The sequence below is a fragment of the Artemia franciscana genome, chromosome 18, assembly GCF_032884065.1.
Source record: "Artemia franciscana chromosome 18, ASM3288406v1, whole genome shotgun sequence".
Taxonomy (NCBI): domain Eukaryota; kingdom Metazoa; phylum Arthropoda; class Branchiopoda; order Anostraca; family Artemiidae; genus Artemia; species Artemia franciscana.
Window position 1 is genome coordinate 10,153,922 of NC_088880.1, and position 19,538 is coordinate 10,173,459.

General features: G+C 36.0%; 1 protein-coding gene across 1 annotated transcript in view; it reads left to right on the forward strand.

Moving 5' to 3' along the window:
- Positions 1 to 19,538, forward strand: part of LOC136038589 (ATP-dependent DNA helicase Q4-like) — a 102,885-nt gene that overhangs the window by 8,454 nt on the left and 74,893 nt on the right. Inside the window, exons 2-3 of the mRNA XM_065721784.1 lie at positions 3,224 to 4,482; positions 13,317 to 13,507. Coding sequence (XP_065577856.1) covers positions 3,224 to 4,482; positions 13,317 to 13,507 — 1,450 coding nt within the window. The remainder of the gene's footprint in view (positions 1 to 3,223; positions 4,483 to 13,316; positions 13,508 to 19,538) is intronic.

Sequence of the window (19,538 nt, forward strand, 5' to 3'; positions counted from 1 at the left end):
TGTCAAATTCGGCTTGTAGACGGTCGAAAGTCTCTGAGTACTCTCGCTTCATTTCCATCTGCCAAAGTAGTAGTCTGATTTCCAGATTGGATGAAGTTCTTTCCAAGCGTCAAAGTTATCACAGGTTGTTTCAGATGCTTGGTGATCTTTTGAGTTCTAATGCAAATATGCTTAATGCTGTAAAGTCTTCTACTTCTCTCTGTGCTCTTGTCTTTAGAGTCTAATGGTAGCGTTGGCCTACAATCTGGGATTCGACCGGTAGAGGATGCCAAGCGTCTCTAACTTTCTTAAGCTTTATGTGTCGAGTATTAAAATGTTTATTTTCACTTATGATACAGTAAATGTACATAGAACAAGGACAGAAAGAAAATAAGAACTGACTCGGGTAATCTAAAACGGTGTCTTATATTCACTAAAACAAGGAAATTAACATCGAAACATTTGACAGGAACTGAACTATTTTAATCTGTCAACTTAGAGGAAAAACTGCAAATATTCAGAATTTATAATGTTAATATAATTATTTAGAAAATGGGCATTTGACAGAACTTGAGAGTTTTATTATGAATCTAACCTACTTTCAAAGTCTACAATGATTAATAGCAAATAGCATAATTACCCCAAGGGTCGTCAGGTAATTATGCTCTTTGGTTAATAGGCGTGCAGTTAGTTCAAATCATTTGAACAGAATGGATTATGTTGGACATAATGGATAATTATGGCCGGCAAAGGACCCTTTGTGGTGGAAGCTTGGAAAATCTGGAGTGGGCATTTGCCCACCCCTGATCCCTCCAAATCTGGAGACCCTCTGTAAACACATTCAATCAAAATTGTGAGCTGGCCATTTTTTTCAACATAGTTGAAAGATCCAGAAATTATGTCTTTGAGAATGACGACCCCCCACAGCTCTCAGGGCAAGGGTTTTAAGTTATGCCCTTAGGGCATTAAAGGTTTATATTGAAAGGGTGATCATATAAACTTTGGAGGGAGCTCATTAGATTGGTAATCAAAAGTTCTAGTGCCCTCTTTAAGATTCAGAGTGATCGGAATGTGAATAACCCCCACACACCTCATATTTTCCTAAAATGCATCTGATACAAATTTTGGGATGGCCATTTGTTGTCTTATAAACTTCTAAAAGGGCTTATTAGATTACAAATTGAAGTGGCTAGTGCCCCTTTTAATAGTCCAAAGTGATTAGAGGGCAACTAACCCCCTTCTTACGCCCACCATTTCCCCAAACACATCCAATCAAAATTTTGAGATATGTATTTTGTTCAGCGTAGTTAAACGTCTGGAAATTATGTCTTTTTAAGATGACAACCCTCCACAGTCCTCAGGGCAAGGGTTGTAAGTTATGCCTGGGCGTGTATGAAGTTTGTATTAAAAGGGTGGTCATAGAAAAGTCGAAATAGCTCATTGGATTGAAAATCAGATGTTCTAGTGTACTTTTAAGATTCAGAGTGATCAGAGTGTGGATATCCCCCACACACCTTGTATTTTCCTGAAATATATCTGATAAAAAATCCAAGATGGCCATTTGTTGTCGTATGAACTTCGAAAAAAGCTCATTCGATTAGAAATTGAAAGGGATAGTGCTCTTTTTAATAGTCAAAAGTGATTAGAAAGCAACTATTTCCCCTCCCACGCCCACCATTTCCTCAATCACGTCCAATCAAAATTTTGATATAGCCATTTTGTTCAACATAGTTGAAAGGGCTGAAAATTTTGTCTTTAAGGATGACGACACCCTTATATTTTGGATATATTTTTTTATAAAAAATTAAAAAAAATATATATAAACTTTGTATATATATATAAATATATATATATAAATATATTTATGATAAATATATCATAAATTTTGGAGGGGGCTCATTGGATTGGTAATCAGAAATTCTAGTCCCCTTTAAGATTCCAAGTGATCAAAGGGTGGCTACACCCTGCACCTCTTATTTTCCTGAAATGCATCTGATGAAAATTTTGAGATGGTCATTTGTTGCCGAAAAAACTTCAAAAACAGTTCATTCAATTGAAAATTGAAAGGGCCAGTACCCTTTTTAATAGTCAAAAGTGATTGAAGGACAACTAACCCCCCTCTTCGCTCACCATTTCACGAACTTAATTGAAAGGTCCGGAAATTATTTCTTTGAGGATGGCACCCCCCCCCCCCCTACACAGTCCTCAAGGCAAAAGTTTTACATTATGCCCTGGAGACAGATAAGGTATATATATAGAAAGGGTGATTGTGTAAACTTCGGAGGGTCTCATTGGACACATCCAATAAAAATTTGGAGATTTTTTTTCAACGTAATTGGAAAAACCGAAAATTATGTTTTGAACAGCTCTCTTGGATTTTTTTTCCTACATGTATTTTAACATATGTTTCCAAGATTTTCTTTGGTGAGGATATGTTTTGAACAGCTCTCTTGGATTTTTTTTCCTACATGTATTTAACAAAGGGTATGTTTTGAACAGCTCTCCTGGATTTTTGTCCTACATGTATTTTAAAATATGTTTCCAAAATTTTCTTTGGTGAGGGTATGTTTTGAACAGCTCTCTTTGATTCTTTTCCTACTTGTATTTTAAAATATGTTTTCAAGATTTTCCTTGGTAAGGGTATGTTTTGAACAGCTCTCTTGGATTTTTTTCCTACATGTATTTTAACATATTTTTCCAAGTTTTTCCTCTGTAAGGGTATGTTTTGAACAGCTCTCTTGGATTCTTTTCCTACATGTATTTTAACATATGTTTTTAAGATTTTCCTTGGTAAGGGTATGTTTTGAACAGGTTTCTTGGATTTTTTCCCCCTACATTTTGCACTGTATCTGAAAATATTGTTCTTTTAAGTAGGGTATCGTATTCTTAATGAGGGTACCAATACATAGAGATAAAGGGAAAACTTCTTGCCCTTAGATTTGGGAAAATCTTAGGTCTATTGGGAAAATGTATGTGTAAATTCATGAACACACAGATATTTGAGGCCATAAAACTCCCCATCCTCTTTTTGTTTTATGGACAGTGCTGTAAAAGCGGCTTTTTTTATAAGTGATGAAAAGTTTGAAGATACGACTAAATTTAATTGCATTTAATCAGACTCTCCGACTTCAAAGTTACAAATACCGTTTAAACTTCCTTTATTTAATTGAATTTTACCTTCTTTTAAGATAACTTTTTCTTATCTCTACAGTATTTTTATTAATTAAACTTTTTTATTTCTTAGGATGATCTGAAACATGCACCAGACAACATAAGACAAGCTTACAAGCTATATTGGAAAAATAAAGCAGATTCGAAGCATTTTGATTCTGATACAAACCTTGTGCAGAAAGAAACCAATGAATATGCGAAGCAAATTAATAGCAAAGCGTGGATACAAATTTCTAAGAACAAGGCTAAAAAAGAGAATAAATTCCAAACTGCAACTAGATCCCTTACTGTTGCTGAAGATTGGAGCTGTAAACTTCAGGCTAACCTAAGTGGATTTAGTATAAACCAAAATAAAAGAAGATATGGTGATTGGGACACTGATATAAAATCTGCTACAAGTTCAGAATCACAAAGTCCAAGAGCACCTCCTGGGGTAGAATCTAAGATAAATAAGCTGACTAATGTGGTGTCAGCCAGTCATAATGATGGATCTAACGTGAATAACCTGTTGGCGTCTGATAAAGACGGTTACAGCGTCAATACTTTGCTGTCAGATAGTAATTTGTTCAACAAAGACATGTCAAATAATGTTTCAAGCCGTATGTGTCATAGCAATACTAATGGCTCAGAAACAGATTTTGCTCAAATAAAAAACACACCAACTGATCAAACATATGGTGAATCAACTATAAAGTATTATGGGAAAAAGCTACCCAAAGAAAGTTCTGAAACTAATTCAGTTTTATCGTGCTCTAGCATTACCTCAAGTTTAGAAACAAAAAATAATATACTAAGGAATATAACAGCAGATCCAGTTTATGGTAAGGCTACTCAAAAGTGTGGAACAAAAAATAAAAAAAATATCTCTGATTTAGGAAAAGTAGAGTCTCAATCAGTAAAAGGTGGGGCTCTTGTTGTGCAGGATACTCTTGACAATGATCTTAACAAGCCAACAGTGTTGTCAGCTATCAAACCCATTAAGATAGTCAGCTCTTCTAATCTATCCAAGATAAAAAACTGTTCTCTTAGTCTAGATAAGCAGAATAGATCTATTGTTAGTAACTTTAAAACTGGTCATTCGATTTTAAATGTATCATCTGGTATAAGCAATGAAGTCAGTGTCGAATGTGATAAGTCTTCACTTACAAGTAATGAAACAATTGCAGAAGGAGAGCTTAGTTGTGTAAGGTCATCACTGGAGGTTGACAACGAAATAGAAGAGTTCAGGAATTTGGATGATTCTATTCTAGACCTAGCTGATACAGCATTATATAAAGTAAAATCAAGGCCGGCTCCTACAAAGATTAACAGTAGAGAAGAAAGGTTTCAAAAGTAAGTGTGTTTTAGAAGCTTGTCAGCATTTCTAAATGATTTTTCTTGGATAATACTTTTTTAATTTAGAATGAAAGTCATAGTGCAAACAAAATCAAAGGAATAAGAAAAAAATCTACTTATCTCTCAATAGTATTGCCCCTAATGTCTTGTCAGCAGAATTTCATATTCAATGCTTTTAGTAAGTTAGACAACTTTTGACTTTTCTTTTCAAAAGTCAAAACTTCTCAACTTTTCTTGAATAATACTTTTTTAATATAGAATGAAAGTCATAGTGCAAACAAAATCAAAGGAATAAGAAAAAAATCTACTTATCTCTCAATAGTATTGCCCCTAATGTCTTGTCAGCAGAATTTCATATTCAATGCTTTTAGTAAGTTAGACAACTTTTGACTTTTCTTTTCAAAAGTCAAAACTTCTCAACTTTTCTTGAATAATACTTTTTTAATTTAGAATGAAAGTCATAGTGCAAACAAAATCAAAGGAATAAGAAAAAATCTACTTATCTCTCAATAGTATTGCCCCTAATGTCTTCTTAGTAGAATTTCATATTCAACGCTTTTAATAAGTTTAACAACTTTTGACTTTTCTTTTCAAAAGTCAAAACTTCTCAACTTTTCTTGGATAATACTTTTTTAATTTAGAATGAAAATCATAATGGAAACAGAATAATAGGAATAATAAAAAAACCTACTTACCCCTCAATAGCATTGCCTCTAATATCTGCTCAGCAGAATTCCATATTCCATGCTTTTAGTAAATTAAACAACTTTTGACTTTAACAACACGTTAGAAACTACTGTCGACTGCATATAATGTTGCTGTATGTTCAATAAAATACCACAAATATTGATTACCAGCAGCCCCATACCCATGGACCAATACTCGCTACAATGGTTTAATTTCTGATCCAGCCCTTTTAATGAATTAACCAGCTTTTGAATTTAACAATATTTGACAAATAATTTAGAAACACTTTTGGGATGCAAACAATGGACTGAAAATACCCAATAATGATACTGATATTCATAATATGGAGTCCTTATCCAATCATTTTCTTGAAAAGTTTTCGTATTTCAAATGCTCAAATATTACCCGGAAACTCTTCTCTACTATTTTCATAAACACTACTACTACCTAGCATCCACCAAGCCACCAAGCCGTCTGAGGCTGAAACAGCTGCTCGCGCTCCTCCTCCGTACCAATTTACTCAAAGTGTCCCTCTTTAAAACCCCAGGAAAGTTCTAATTTCCCTTAAATCTTTATTTGAGACATCCTCCCACCACATTTAGGGACCACCTTTTTTTTATTTGGCATAAATTTGCATCATTTACAAATGAACTTCAGCCTTAGTGCCAAGTGGTTTTACATGAGAAAAAAATGTCATTGCATCCAAGATATAGTATTTTCCTCTACAAAGGTCCAACACTGAATGGGGAGGGGAGGCAGCTAATTTATTTTGGGGGGAAAGGAAAGGGTTCTAAATTTGAAAAAAAAATGCATTTTTGGCCACTATTTTTCAGTTTCTCTTAAGGTGAATGATATGACTCTAGTATGGTTCAGAAATACTACATTTAGCTCTAATTGTTCAAATCCACTAACAGAAGTCTTAATGGATAGTTTGTGTCTGTGTATTTCATTAGGAGAAAAATTAGTCTTGTCTCTTTGTTAATAACAAAACCCGTCCTCTCTTATTTTTTTATACCTCTACAGTTAATACCTTCTGAGGGAAATGCTATGGACTTGTCTATAGTTGTAGGGCAGTAGTTGCCAGGGTGCCTACTTTTTGGTTCATGAATGTATCCCTTGAGTGTCTAATTTGTGCCATTTTTAACTAAAATGTGTCCATCCTGAAATTTCAAAAACTAAAAGTTAATTTTTTTTTACCAGTTGAACTATTGACCAAAAGAGGTTTTGCCACCAGTTAAAATCAAACACAACGAAAATGAAAAAATCTATGTAAAACATTCATACAAAATAATGTAGTGTAATAAATAATGAATCCCTCGTGGTGTTTTTTGCTCGAAGTTTTATGGATTACCAAAATTGCACAAACAAGGCATTCCTCTAAGACCCATTGTAGCTAGTACAAAATCACCTGCCTCAAACATTGGAAAATGGTTATGCAGTGCATTTAAACCATTGCTTCACTCCCAAAAATCTTATATAAAAAATTCAGTTGATCTTGTAGAAAAATTGAAACAAATAGACATTTCTGAAAAGTCCATATTAAGCAGCTTTGACATAGTTTCTATGTATACTAGTATTGATGTTTCAAAATCTGAACAATTATTACAAAATAAATTGGAAAACAATTACCATCTAATTGAAGAGTCAGCAATAGGTCTAGACATTGATGTTCTCATGCATTTGGCTAAATTATGTAACAAATATTCCATGCACTTCCAATTTCGAGATTTATATTACAAACAGGTAAGGGGCCTTCCTATGGGAGCACCTCTATCAGGCCTACTCGCAAATATTTTCGTAGAGAATCTTGAAAATTGGGCCCTAGATTCGTATTTTCTTCATCATGTGTTTTGGGGACGTTTCATGGACGACGTAATTTCAGTTTGGAATTATGGCGAAAGTGAACTTAAAGGTTTTCTAGAACATTTAAATACTTACGATAGAAACCTGCAATTCACTCTAGAGACCGAAAGAGATGGAAAAATACCTTTTTTAGATGTATTGATAATACGCAGTGTGAATAAACTTGATTTTACGGTTTACAGAAAACCTACACATAACAATAGATACCTTCACTTCAAATCTAACCATCCTCCACAGGTTAAAAGAGGTGTGGTAATATCTCTTGTGGATAGAGTACTTAATATCTGTTCAGAGCCGTATGTTAAAAAAGAATTAAATTTTATTACAGACATACTTTTTGGCAACGGGTACCCAATTTCTCTCATAAATACTGTTATTGCTCAAAGATTAAAGATGCATTCTTCTGAAGCCTTAAATCCCACACCAGTAAATGATTCGAATAAACCCACAAGCACGATTTACCTACCTTATATTCCGAAAATTACTTCAAAACTGAAGAAAGTTTGTTTAAAGAACAATTTACGTGTTGTATTCACAAGCAATTCAAGTATAATGAACCTTGTCAATTCTGGTAAGGATAAAACCCCAATTACTCGTCTACGAGGGGTGTATCAAATACCATGTAATTGTGGAAATTATTACATTGGTCGAACAAACCAAAATTTAGGAACAAGATTACAGCAACACAAAGAAAGTATTGAAAAAGCATTAAAGTCTAAAAATAACTCCATATCTTTCGATTCAGCTTTAAGTAATCATATTTTTGAAAATCCAAACCATTATGTTCTATTTGACGAAACAATTCTAATTAGCAAGCAATGACCTAGGAATCAAACAAACTGTCCGCGAGGCAATCGAAATCAAACGAAACTTAAATAATAATACATCCCTAAATAGAGACTTGGGTGAATACACACTCGACCCTATGTACACAAAATTAATTATAGAAAATAATCTAATTCAAAATAAAACAAAATTAGGAACGAACAAAAACAAGCCCAATATCAAAAGAGCTATCAGATTAGCTGCAGAGAAGGCAAATATCGCAATAAGAAATCATTCCAATTTTTAATAAATACAGTTAGTGAAATGAATGAACCTTTTTATCTTGTAAAATGTTAGCTTTTATCAGACAGTCTTGGCTGAACTTTTCGTTAAGAAGTAATGATGCCAAGGATATTTAAAAAAAATGGATTTTTAACTGAGAACTTTTATTGTAAGTGTTTTATTGTTTTTATTTTTTCTTTGCTGAAGACGGCCCTTAGATATAGGGCCGAAATATTCAAATAGGTTTTGTTGGTTCACTGTCTTGGGAAAAAAGTCCTCATTATTCTCTCTTTTGTTGTTGTAATGTAGTGTAAAAGCACGGAAAAAAAGGTAAAGGATACGGCATTAGACTTTACAGTCCGTACCGGCGGTGCTGATCTCCGTTTCTTGGCCTTTCAGCCAGGAAGTGCAATGGGGGGTTGGGGGCCAGCCATCCTGTGCTTTCGCATACCCTTCCTGTTTACCTTCCCCAGATTTCTCCAGGTATCCATTTAGTGCTGGGTCGACTCTGGCTAAGCTTACAGAGTCACACCACTGACCCCTGTCCCAAACTGAAGAATTGGGTACACTGGGATTCGAACCCGCGACCTCTCAGACAAGGGATCCCGAATCCAGCGCACCAATCCACTCGGCCAGGACGGCTCAAAATATGTGGACGGCTCAGGACGGCTTATATGAGTTTCGGCATGAGCACGAAACTCATATAAATTCCTTATTTTTGAGAAAATACTTTACTTGCGACATTTCTGCCAAAACCTGAATGCTAAAAAAAAAGTGAGAAACAGCCAAACAGCACTACTTTGTGAAATGTGACATTTTTTTATTACTAAATTATTTAATATTTTTGTTTATGTAGTGATTAACCCTTTCACATTTTAGAACTCTAATAAATAGAGAAATTGGAATTAATTTTTGAATAGCTGTTCAAAAATTATTTAATATTAATGCCAGGCAAATTTTATTTTATTTTTAATGTATATGATTGAATTACAATCCTACAGTATAGATACCCTTTTCTCCAAGAACTTTTGCTAATAAAATAAGCTCTATATAGAGAATCATGCTTTAACGTAAATAATTAATTTGTTATATTCAGTATTCTGTTTATACCTGGAATCTTAATCACGAGCTATAACATATTTTAAAAGCTTTAATAATAAATTAAATAATAATTAATGGAATTTATAAAAAATTGAACTGTAAATTGAGATTATGTTTGGTCTCCTGTATAAAGCAAGCTGGCTAGTCAGTAGCCTCTGTCAATACAATGAGAATTAAACTTCTGTATTCATCAAAATTGGGGGGTGGGGGGCAATTTTGTCTTTTGATTTTTTGCAATGGAACCTACTAAAAAAACGGTATTTTAAATATAAATCCCACAAAGGTATTTTTATAAATATAAGGCGGGGGGGAGGGTAATAACCCCCCCCCCCCCCCAATTGCTGCCACTTAAAGGAGCAAAAGCTACTTAATTCATCCTAGCTAAGAGCAATGTTGAAACCTTATAAGAACAAAAATTATTGATTTGCTGTTTATGGAACATATATTTATAAAACTAGCCCAAATAAACTGACCCGTAATATTTTCCCATATTTGTGGAATTCTAGAAAACTTACTTATTGCTGAAAACAGCTTGCTTGAGTCTCGAGTTAAAATCATATAGTTCAAGTTCTGGATATCATCGCTGGTGTAAGGATATTATTATAGTCTTTGTAATATAAGCTTCATTTAATAGTCTTTTTATATTTTCTGTAAAGTGCTAGTTTTTTGACAGTTCAAAGATATGGGAAAGTGTCACGAGTCAGTTTAATTCAACCGGTTTTGGTTGTATGTGTTGCATAAGTTGCAAAACAATAACTTTTGTTGGTTTTAAGTTTCAATGTTACTCCACACTTCAATCAGAGAAAACTTTGTTTTTTTGAATTAATTACTTATAAGAGGCACTAGATCTTTAGGTATCTATTCGAATGAACGTTCGTTTAATAATTTAGTACTACAGACTATAGATGGTCGCCTGCGTGACTAATCAAAATTGTGTAAATTTTTATTTAGTAAATAGCCTTTGATAGGCAACTTTAAAATGGACAAATTCTACATACTTTTAACCAGCATAAATCAAAGATTTTACTGTTCCATGCATTTTAAACAGAGTTTAATTTTTTAGAGTTTGAGTTTCTATTGACAAGCATTGCTCTCCTATTTCCACACCTTTTTTTAAATTCAAGTTTAGTACTTGTATGTGCTGGTAAGCACATCAATCTGATTTTCCTTTTTTTGACACAAAGAAATCCGTAATAACAGGGGAGCTATAACCATTAATCCCTCAAAAATATTTCCGGGAATGAAGCAATATTGGTGGTGAATGCCCCTCCCCTCTATACCACCTTCTAAATTTACTTGAAGTCCTTCCTTTCTCTAGAAGCAAGGTAAAAGGAAATTGAGGAATATTTTCTTTAAATCCTAATGAAAGCAAAACTCCTGTTAGAACTTGCCCCAGTTTCCTGAGGCTTCATGGAACTTGAGACCTCAGTTCGCCTCTCCTTCATGTACACAAAGATCCAATACCCTTCCCTATAAAAGCTGATGCACAGGAATACATCACTGTACATGATTTTATTATGCCTCGAGAGCTTTGAAATATATACCTGCATTAACTATTCATTTTGTGTAGAATACGCACATATTTAGGATGCACGAGGGCATAGGATGCATGAGGCGCTGTCGAGGGGCTTTAGGGTCTCTGAATATGAGAAGCGTAATATTTTTTTTTATAATATCCATTTTTTTTATATTTCATTAAAAATGCCTGGTTTGGCATTTTCATTAAAAATTGAAAAAAGAGTGCAAATTTGCCCCCCCTATATTTGGAAAAATATGTTCCCCTCCAATCCTTTAATTTTTGTGGATTGACACCACTGGCTACTTAGACAGTGCTCTAGAGCATTTAATTCCTGTTCAAATGAACCTTTTCTGAGTGTTTTAGGACAGTTGAATGTAGTTGAAAGGTCTGGAAATTATGCCTCTGAAGATGCCCCCCCCGCACAGCCCTCAGGGTAAGGGTTTTATGTAATGCCCTAGGGCATAACTTTTTAAGATTTAAGACCCTTTTTAAGATTCAGAGTGATTGGAGGATCGATACCCCCCCCACCCGGCATTTTCCCGAAATCCTTCTGATAGAAAATTTGAGATGACCATTATTTGTCGTAGAAGCTTCGAAAAAGGCTCATTTGATTGGAAATTGAAAGGGCTAGTGCCCTTTTTAATAGTCAAAAGTAAATTGAGGGCAAAAGCCCCCTTCCGACACCCATCAATTTCCAAAACACATCTAGTAAAAATTTTGAAATAGTCATTTTGTTCACCTTGCCCCGAGGGCATATAAGGTTTATATGGAAGGCGTGGTCGTAGAAACACTGGGGGGGGGGTAATTTGATTGGAAATAAGATATTCTAGTGTCCTTTTTATGAGTCAAAGTGATCAGGGGAACCCCTCCCCCACTTCGTATTTTCAACAAATGCATCCGATAGAAATTTAGAGATAGTAATTTGTTCAAAAATTGTTTTAAAATTTTATAGAAAAGCCTTTGCAGTTGACAGAATCCCCCAGGGTCTGGAGGTAAGGGTTTTAAGTTATGCCCCAGGGGCATATAAGGTTTTTATGGAAGGGGTGGTCGTGTGAACTTTAGAAGAGGCTCGTTTGATGAGCCTAAGAACGTAATTTGCGCTTTACCGAAAACAAAATAAATTTGAATATTTTCACCTTTTTTTTCTTAAATAGAAAATGACCAAACTTTAAGGAATTAATATCAGTTTATGTCAATTAAACTGATAATCCACGGTTATTTGTTTTTTTTTTCAGTAGAGTGCAAATTAGCTTATGTTCTGGTCTAAAGAAGGCATGGGGGTTATCAGCCATACTCGTGTTAATTTCTGCTTGGTTAGAGTTTGACTCGGCTATTTATTGTAATTTCTGTCCGTTTTGAGTTTCATTTATTTATTGATAGTGGTTTGTGGCAGTTCTACGCTTGGAAGATTATTTGACTTTATTTTTGATTATTTTTGGCTAAATGGAGCTCTTTACTTTTCTTTGAAAAACTTGTTTTGTGGAAAAGGTTTTTTTTAATTTATCTCATATAGTATGACTCATCTCAGGTATGCAAATGGCCTTATTAATTTTCTCTTTTTTTAAAAGTTTATGGGTGTATTTACTGCGTATTTGTCTCTAACTTTTTTCTATTCTAATCAAGCTTTCAAATCATACGCCTTTTCATATCAGGATAGGAGTCGATTTCTTTTTTCCTAAAGCCTATCTCAGACTTTCCATATTTTATTTTATCTTGGAAATGCTTCAGCATCAACAGAACCTTCAAGTTGTCCTTTTTTTTCTGAGAGGTGATCAGAATCCATTGCACTAACGAGGTATGATTTAATGCTATTGATCACGAGAGAAGGGACAAGGCTATTGTAGAGTCCTTACCATCATATGCCATCATGCCGTTTTACTGTTATGTGCTTAATTTTATTTTTGCCTGTGAAAGGTATAGCTGCTTTGCAAAACGTAAAGCTAAAATTGTCAATAATAGAAAAAACGCGTGTCGTGACCAATTGTATTTGTTTTCGGTCTTCTTTCTTTGCCATTAAATTAAATTAGCTAGAAATAATGACAAGTGTTCATCAAAAAATATGTCTAAAATGTAGCGACATATGCATTTTTGGATTAAGTCGAAAACAAGTCGAATTAAGTGAATTAAGTCGAATTAAGTCGAAAGCTTTGGACTGTTTTCTATAGTGAAGTGCACTTAGATAAAGTGTGTACAAGTTACCATATTCGTTATATATAGGCTAAACAATGGTCAAATGCTTCTTATAGGGGGAGAGGGGAGGGGATGAGGTCGAAAGATTTTTTCAGATGAGGAAACGTTGAGCGAAATGCATGCTGGGGGCTCAGATCTCAAATTTTCCCTGGGAGGAGACCCCCTCCTATGTCTGCGAGTAAACTTTATATAACCTTTGTTTTGAAACTGTTTGGTGTTAATTAATTTCAAAGGTACACAGGCCTTATCCTTAGGGAGGTCACGATTTGTTCTTGGGAGGGGGGATCACAGCCTGAACCAGTGTTTAGGCTACTATTCTTCAGTTTTTCTGGTGGAAGAGAATTTTCCAACCATCCTGAGATTGAATTCTTTCTTCTATACCCCTCTCTGTGAAGGTATGACTACATTATTGCTGTCATTTTAGAAAAGTAGCGGATGGAACAGCAAATCAGAACTATGTCAAAATTAATCTAAAAAAGAAGATTTTCGTTCGTGGCAAAAGATCAATGAAAGGGAGCAAGCTCAAGAGACAAATATGGAAGCAGAAAATGAGAAGAATGAAATGTCATCAGTGCAATATGATTGGCCATATTGAATCAGAATGCACTAATTTTGGTAAGCTTGTTGAACTTTTGTTTGTTTGCTGGCTTGTCTACGAATTTGAATTTTAATTGAATTTGCTGGGTCTTTTAAGGATACAGTCCAAAATATTCTAGTTTTAGCAACGAAGATGAATATATATGCTTTGAGTCGTCCTAACCGAGAGGCTAGCGCGCTAGACGTGAAATCCTTCTCTGCTAGGACAGGGGTTCGAGTCATGGTGTTGCTGGTTATTTGGTTTGGCACGGGGGTCAGCGGAGTTACTCTTTAGGACCAGACGGAGTTGACCCAGCTCTAAATGGGTACCTAGAGAAATGTGGGAAAGTTAAATAGGAAGGGTGTTGTAAAGCATAGGATGGCAGGCTTTTTTATGCTAGAGAAAATGTTTGAATTACAAAAACCTATAAAATGGTAATGCTATTCGTCTTAGAAAAAGATATGATTGATTTAGGGTTTGTTTAAAAGTAAACAGGGCATGAAACAATTCTTATGATGATAGAATAAGACACACCTATGCAAAAAACGTCCATACGACGTGATACAGGATTGCTTCAGCCCCTTTAAAGGTGAAAAACAGTGCAGGTTATCAATCCATACGATTGGAAATCGTACCATCTGGAGATCGTACCGTATGGAGATCCATACGATTGGAAAATGGATCTTCCCAAACCAACTCCGAATGCATAACTAAATACTTACTATAAAAAACTGGCTGGCTAGAAAATTTCGACTTAATATTGAAGATTCTTTTCTCTAACTATTATTACGGATTGTTTGTTACCTAGTTAGTGTTCAGCGATTTAGTATTGGCTCAAGCAATGCTAATAGACCAAATAAAGTTGACCCTGATCTCGTCCAGTTTCACTCAAAAGAAATGCCATTCAAGTGTTTAAAGCGAAAAAGTTGCTTTGAGTGGCTCAGGCTTATTTGCAATGTGTGGTCTGATCAAGACCGTATTTTTGTGCGCGAAACTGATACTGCGCTGATCAATATCATAAAACCAATCATAAAAGCTGATAAAACCAATTGACGACCTGATCAAATGAAAACCTTCGTAAACTCCTCCCTTGCTCCTGCTCCATCGTGGGTAGGATCAAAAGTCAACAGCTCAGCTGCATAGTCACGTTCAACAACGTCAGACAACCAGTTACCAAAAAAAAAGAAAACTTCGAAGAATGAGTACATGGCACGCGCCGCCAAGGCCGACATCGCAAGAGATGGATTGATAACTTCCAGACTTACAAGCTCCACCAGCTACCTTGACTAGTGCCAGACAGACCAAAAGATTGCCACCATATTCATCGAATTTTCTGGAAAAAGAAGCTTCAATATAACATTGCATAAAAGACAAAAAAAAAAAACAAAGAAAATATGAAAATTTTTTTTTAAGAAGACCAAGAAACGTATCTAAACCCCAATGCAGCCACAAGTTAAGGGGGTCAGGAAAAGATTAACAACATTTAGTATTTTTCTTAGGTTTTTATAATTATTAATGCTACAACTCCTTATTTTAACCTGGGTTTTTAGAGAAGAATTACAATTATGCTAGAAAAATAAACAAGACGTTCATTATCAATAACTTTCAATAAATGCATTTCAATAAATGCACTTACCAAAATCTACGAAGTTGTTTCTTTTTTGTAAGCTAATTCTTCTCTTTTTCTATTTATGGTAAAGATAAAGATATGTTTTGAAAAATATGTCAATTTTTAGACAATTTTTGATAGGTTTTTCTCCTGTATCAAGTTTTATCGCTTTTCTGCGTCTTATTGATGTTTACTACCAAATTCAATTACAAATTAAAATTTGTGGAAAAGACTGTTAGCTTTAGATTTTTCGGTTGGAGATGCTATGTGGTGTTAAGTTCCTAGCAAAGATGCTACCGTTGTCTTGAGCAAGAGATAGGAGCTCTTGTGACAAGGCCGGAATAGCCAAGAGCCTAGAGCTCATATGGTATGAGCTCTAGCAAAATTCTAAGAACCAATAGATTGATTTAAAAGGAAAATCAGAGGCTTAATGTCGGTTAGGATTTAAAATAAGAGCTCTGAGTCACGAGGTCTTTCGAAATATCAAAATTCACTAATATCCGAATAGTCACTCATAAGTTATAAATACCTAATTATACTCGTTCTTAAGTTAATATACCCGTTCTTAAGTTAAAAATACTTCAATTGTTCTAATTTTTCCAAATTAACTCCCCCCTGCTCCTCCAAACAGAAAGGATCCGTTCTGATTATGTCAATCACGTATCTATAAATTGTGCTTATTCTTCCCATCAAGTTTCATGCCGATCTCTCCACACTAAGCGTTTTCCAAGATTTTTGTTTCCCCCCTCCAACCCCCTATGTCCCCGGATCCGATTCGAATTGAAAATGGATCGTCTGAGACATAACATCCTTCTATATATTAAGTTTCATTAAGAACTGATCACCCATTCGTAAGATAAAGACACCTCAGTTTTCACGTTTTCCAAGAATTCCGGTTTCCCTCTCCAACTCCCCCCAATGTCACCGGATCTGGTCGGGATTTAAAATAAGAGCTCTAAAACACAAGATCCTTCTAAATATTAAATTTCATTAAGATTTGTTAACCCGTTCGTAAGTTACAAATACCTCATTTTTTCTAATTCTTCCGAATTACTCCCCCCCCAACTCCACCAAAGAGAGCGGATCCGGTCCAGTTATGTCAGTCACGTATCTTGGACTTGATTTTATTCTTCCCAACAAGTTTCATCCTGATTTCTCCACTTTAAGTGTTTTCCAAGATTTCTGGCTCCCCCCAACTCCTCCTCCCAATGACGCTGGATCCAATCGGGATTTAAAATAAGAGCTCTGAGTAACGAGGTCCTTCTAAATATGAAATTTCATTAAGTTCTTATCACTCCTTCGTAAGTTAAAAATCCCTCATTTTTCTAATTTTTCAGAATTAACCCTCCCCCCAACTACTCCAAATAGAGCGGATCCGTTACGGTTATGTTAAACACGTATCTAGGACTTCTGCTTATTTTTCCCACCAAGTTTCATCCCGATCCCTCCACTCTAAGCGTTTTCCAAGATTTTAGCCCCCCCCCCCGATGTCACCGGATCCGGTCGGGATTTAAAATAAGAGCTCTGAGACACGATATCCTTCTAAATATCAAATTTCATTACGTTCAAATTTCACCCGTTCGTAAGCTAAAAATACCTGATTTTTTCTAATTTTCCGATTTAACCGTCCCCGCACTCCTTCCCAGATGGTCAAATCGAGGAAACGACAATTTCTAATTTAATCTGTTCTGGTTCCTGATACGCCTGCCAAATTTCATCGTCCTAGCTTACCTGGAAGTGCATAAACTAGCAAAACCGGGACCGACAGACCGACCGACAGAATTTGCGATCGCTATAAAAACCATGAAGTGCCTAAAACCCAGCTATAAAGTGCCATAAAAACCAGAAATGTCTTAAAAATAACGACATGTCCGCTAAACTAGGCTGGACACAAGTTTTCTTCATGGTTATTAACCTCCAGTGTACAGTTTTTATGGCACTTGGTATTAACCAAGTGACATATAGCAATCGCCAATTCTGTCGGTCTGTCTGTCTGTCGGTCCCGGTTTCGCTACTTTAGGCACTTCCAGGTAAGCTAGGACGATGAAATTTGGCAGGCGTATCAGGGACGGGACCAGCTTAAATTAGAAATAGTTTTTTTCCCAATTTGACCATCTGGGGGGCGGGGAGCGGAGGGCCGGTTAATTCGGAAAAAATAAAAAAATGAAGTATTTTTAACTTATGAATGGGTGATGGGATTTTAATGAAATTTGATATTTAGAAGGATATCGTGGCTCAGAGCTCTTACTTTAAACCCGACCAGATCTGGTGCATTGGGGGGGGGGGGTTGGGAGGGGGAAACCTAAAACTTGAAAAACACTTAGAGTGGAGGGATCGGGATGAAATTTGGTGGAAAAAATAATCACGAGTCCTAGATACATAATTGACATAACCGGAACGGATCCGCTCTCTTTGGGGTAGTTGGGGGAGGGGTTAATTCTGAAAAATTAGAAAGAATGAGGTATTTTTAACTTACGAAAGGGTTATCGGATCTCAATGAAATTTGATATTTAGAAGGATATCGTGTCTCAAAGCTCTTATTTTAAATCCTGACTGGATCTGGTGACGTTAGGGGAAGTTTGGGGTGGGGAACCTAAAATCATGGAAAACGCTTAGATTGGAGGGATTGGGATGAAACTTGGTGGAAAAAATAAGCAGAAGTCTTACATACGTGATTTACATAATTGGGATGGATCCGATCTATGAGGGGGGGGGGGGTTAATTCTGAAAAATAAGAAAAAATGATGTATTTTTAACTTACGAAGGAGTGATCGGATCTTCATTAAACTTCATATTTAGAAGGACCTCGTAACTCAGATCTCTTATTTTAAATCTCAACCGGATCAAGCGTGACTGACCAGATACGTGACTGACATAACCGGACCGGATCTGCTCTCTTTGGTGGAATTGGAGGAGGGGTAATTTTGAAAATTGAGGTATTTGTAACTTACGAAAGGGTGGCCAGATCTTAATGAAATTTGATATTTAGAAGGATCTTGTGCTTTAAAGTTCTTATTTTAAATTCCGACCAGATCCTGTGACGTTGGGGGGAGTTGGAGGGGGAAACTGGAATTCTTGGAAAACGTGAAAATTTGGGTATTTTTATCTTACGAATAGATGATCGGATCTTAATGAAATTTGATTTTTAGAAAGAATTCATGTCTAAGAGCTCTTATTTCAAATCCCGACCAGATCGTTTTACATTGGGGGGAGCTGGAGGGGGAAATCTTGGAAAAACACTTGGAGTGTAGGAATCGGGATGAAGCTTGGTGGATAGAATAAACAAATGTCCTTGATACGTGATTGACAGTATCATACTGGATTCGCTCTCTTTGGGGGAGTTGGGGGAAGGGGTTCAGTGATTTGGCGAGTTTGGTGCTTCTGGACGTGCTAGGACGATGGAAATTGATAGGCGTGTCAGGGAGCTGCACAATTTGACTTAATAAAGTCGTTTTCCCAGATTCAACCATCTGGGGGGCTAAAGGGAGAGGAAAAATTAGAAAAAATTAGGTATTTATAGCTTACGAGTGGATGATCGGATCTTCGAATTTTGATATTTAGAAGGACATCGTGACTCAGAGCTCTTATTTTAAATCCTGACCGGCATTAAGCCTCTTATTTTCCTTTTTAAATCAATCTATTGATTCATAGAATTTTGTTGGAGCTCATACCATATGATCTCTTGGCTCTTAGCTCTTCTCGCCTCGTCACAAGTGCCATATGAGCTCTTAGCTCTTGTTCAATATTCTTTTTTGTTGTGCCCCCTTCCAAATCCCCCAACAAAACCAGGATCAGGAAGAAATGAGATCATTCACCTAGCGTGCCATCTGTATCACGTTGAAATTTGAGTGTTGTTATCCGTTTCATCAGTTTTTTTTTGTATTTCTATATTCACGGCGCCAGGTACCAAAAGGTATCTGATATGCGGCTAATCATTTACCTTGTTCCAAAAGTTTGGGGTTTTAAATCTCTGTTGAACCTTCTTCTCAAGGAGTCAACATAGGGATTTGCAGGAATAATATCCAGAGGAAGATTATTTCAGATAGAAATACAACGCCGGATGAAACTGTTCCTAAAGTACTCGGCTCTTGGCGTGTCTTCCTTCAGATAATTGGACCGAGCTATGTACCTTCGTGTCTTTTTTGACGGCTGGACAAAGGGGGGCCCAATGCGAGAGAGCACGTCTAAGGGAGGTGAATTCATGTAATTATAGAAAACAGACATCGACGCTACATCGAACCTTTCATTTAGAGGATGGAGTGTATCATGTGTAGAGATGCAGGCCGACCTATTTTCTCTGTTCTGGATCTTTTAGAGTGGTGCCAACAGAGTTTTTGGAGCACCAGTATATAGGGGCATTCATATTCAGCTGTGAGTCTGATGCATGACGTGTAGAGCGGGATAATCAGTTGCGGCTGTGGGTTTGATGCAGGACTTGTAGAGCGGGATAATCGGACTTG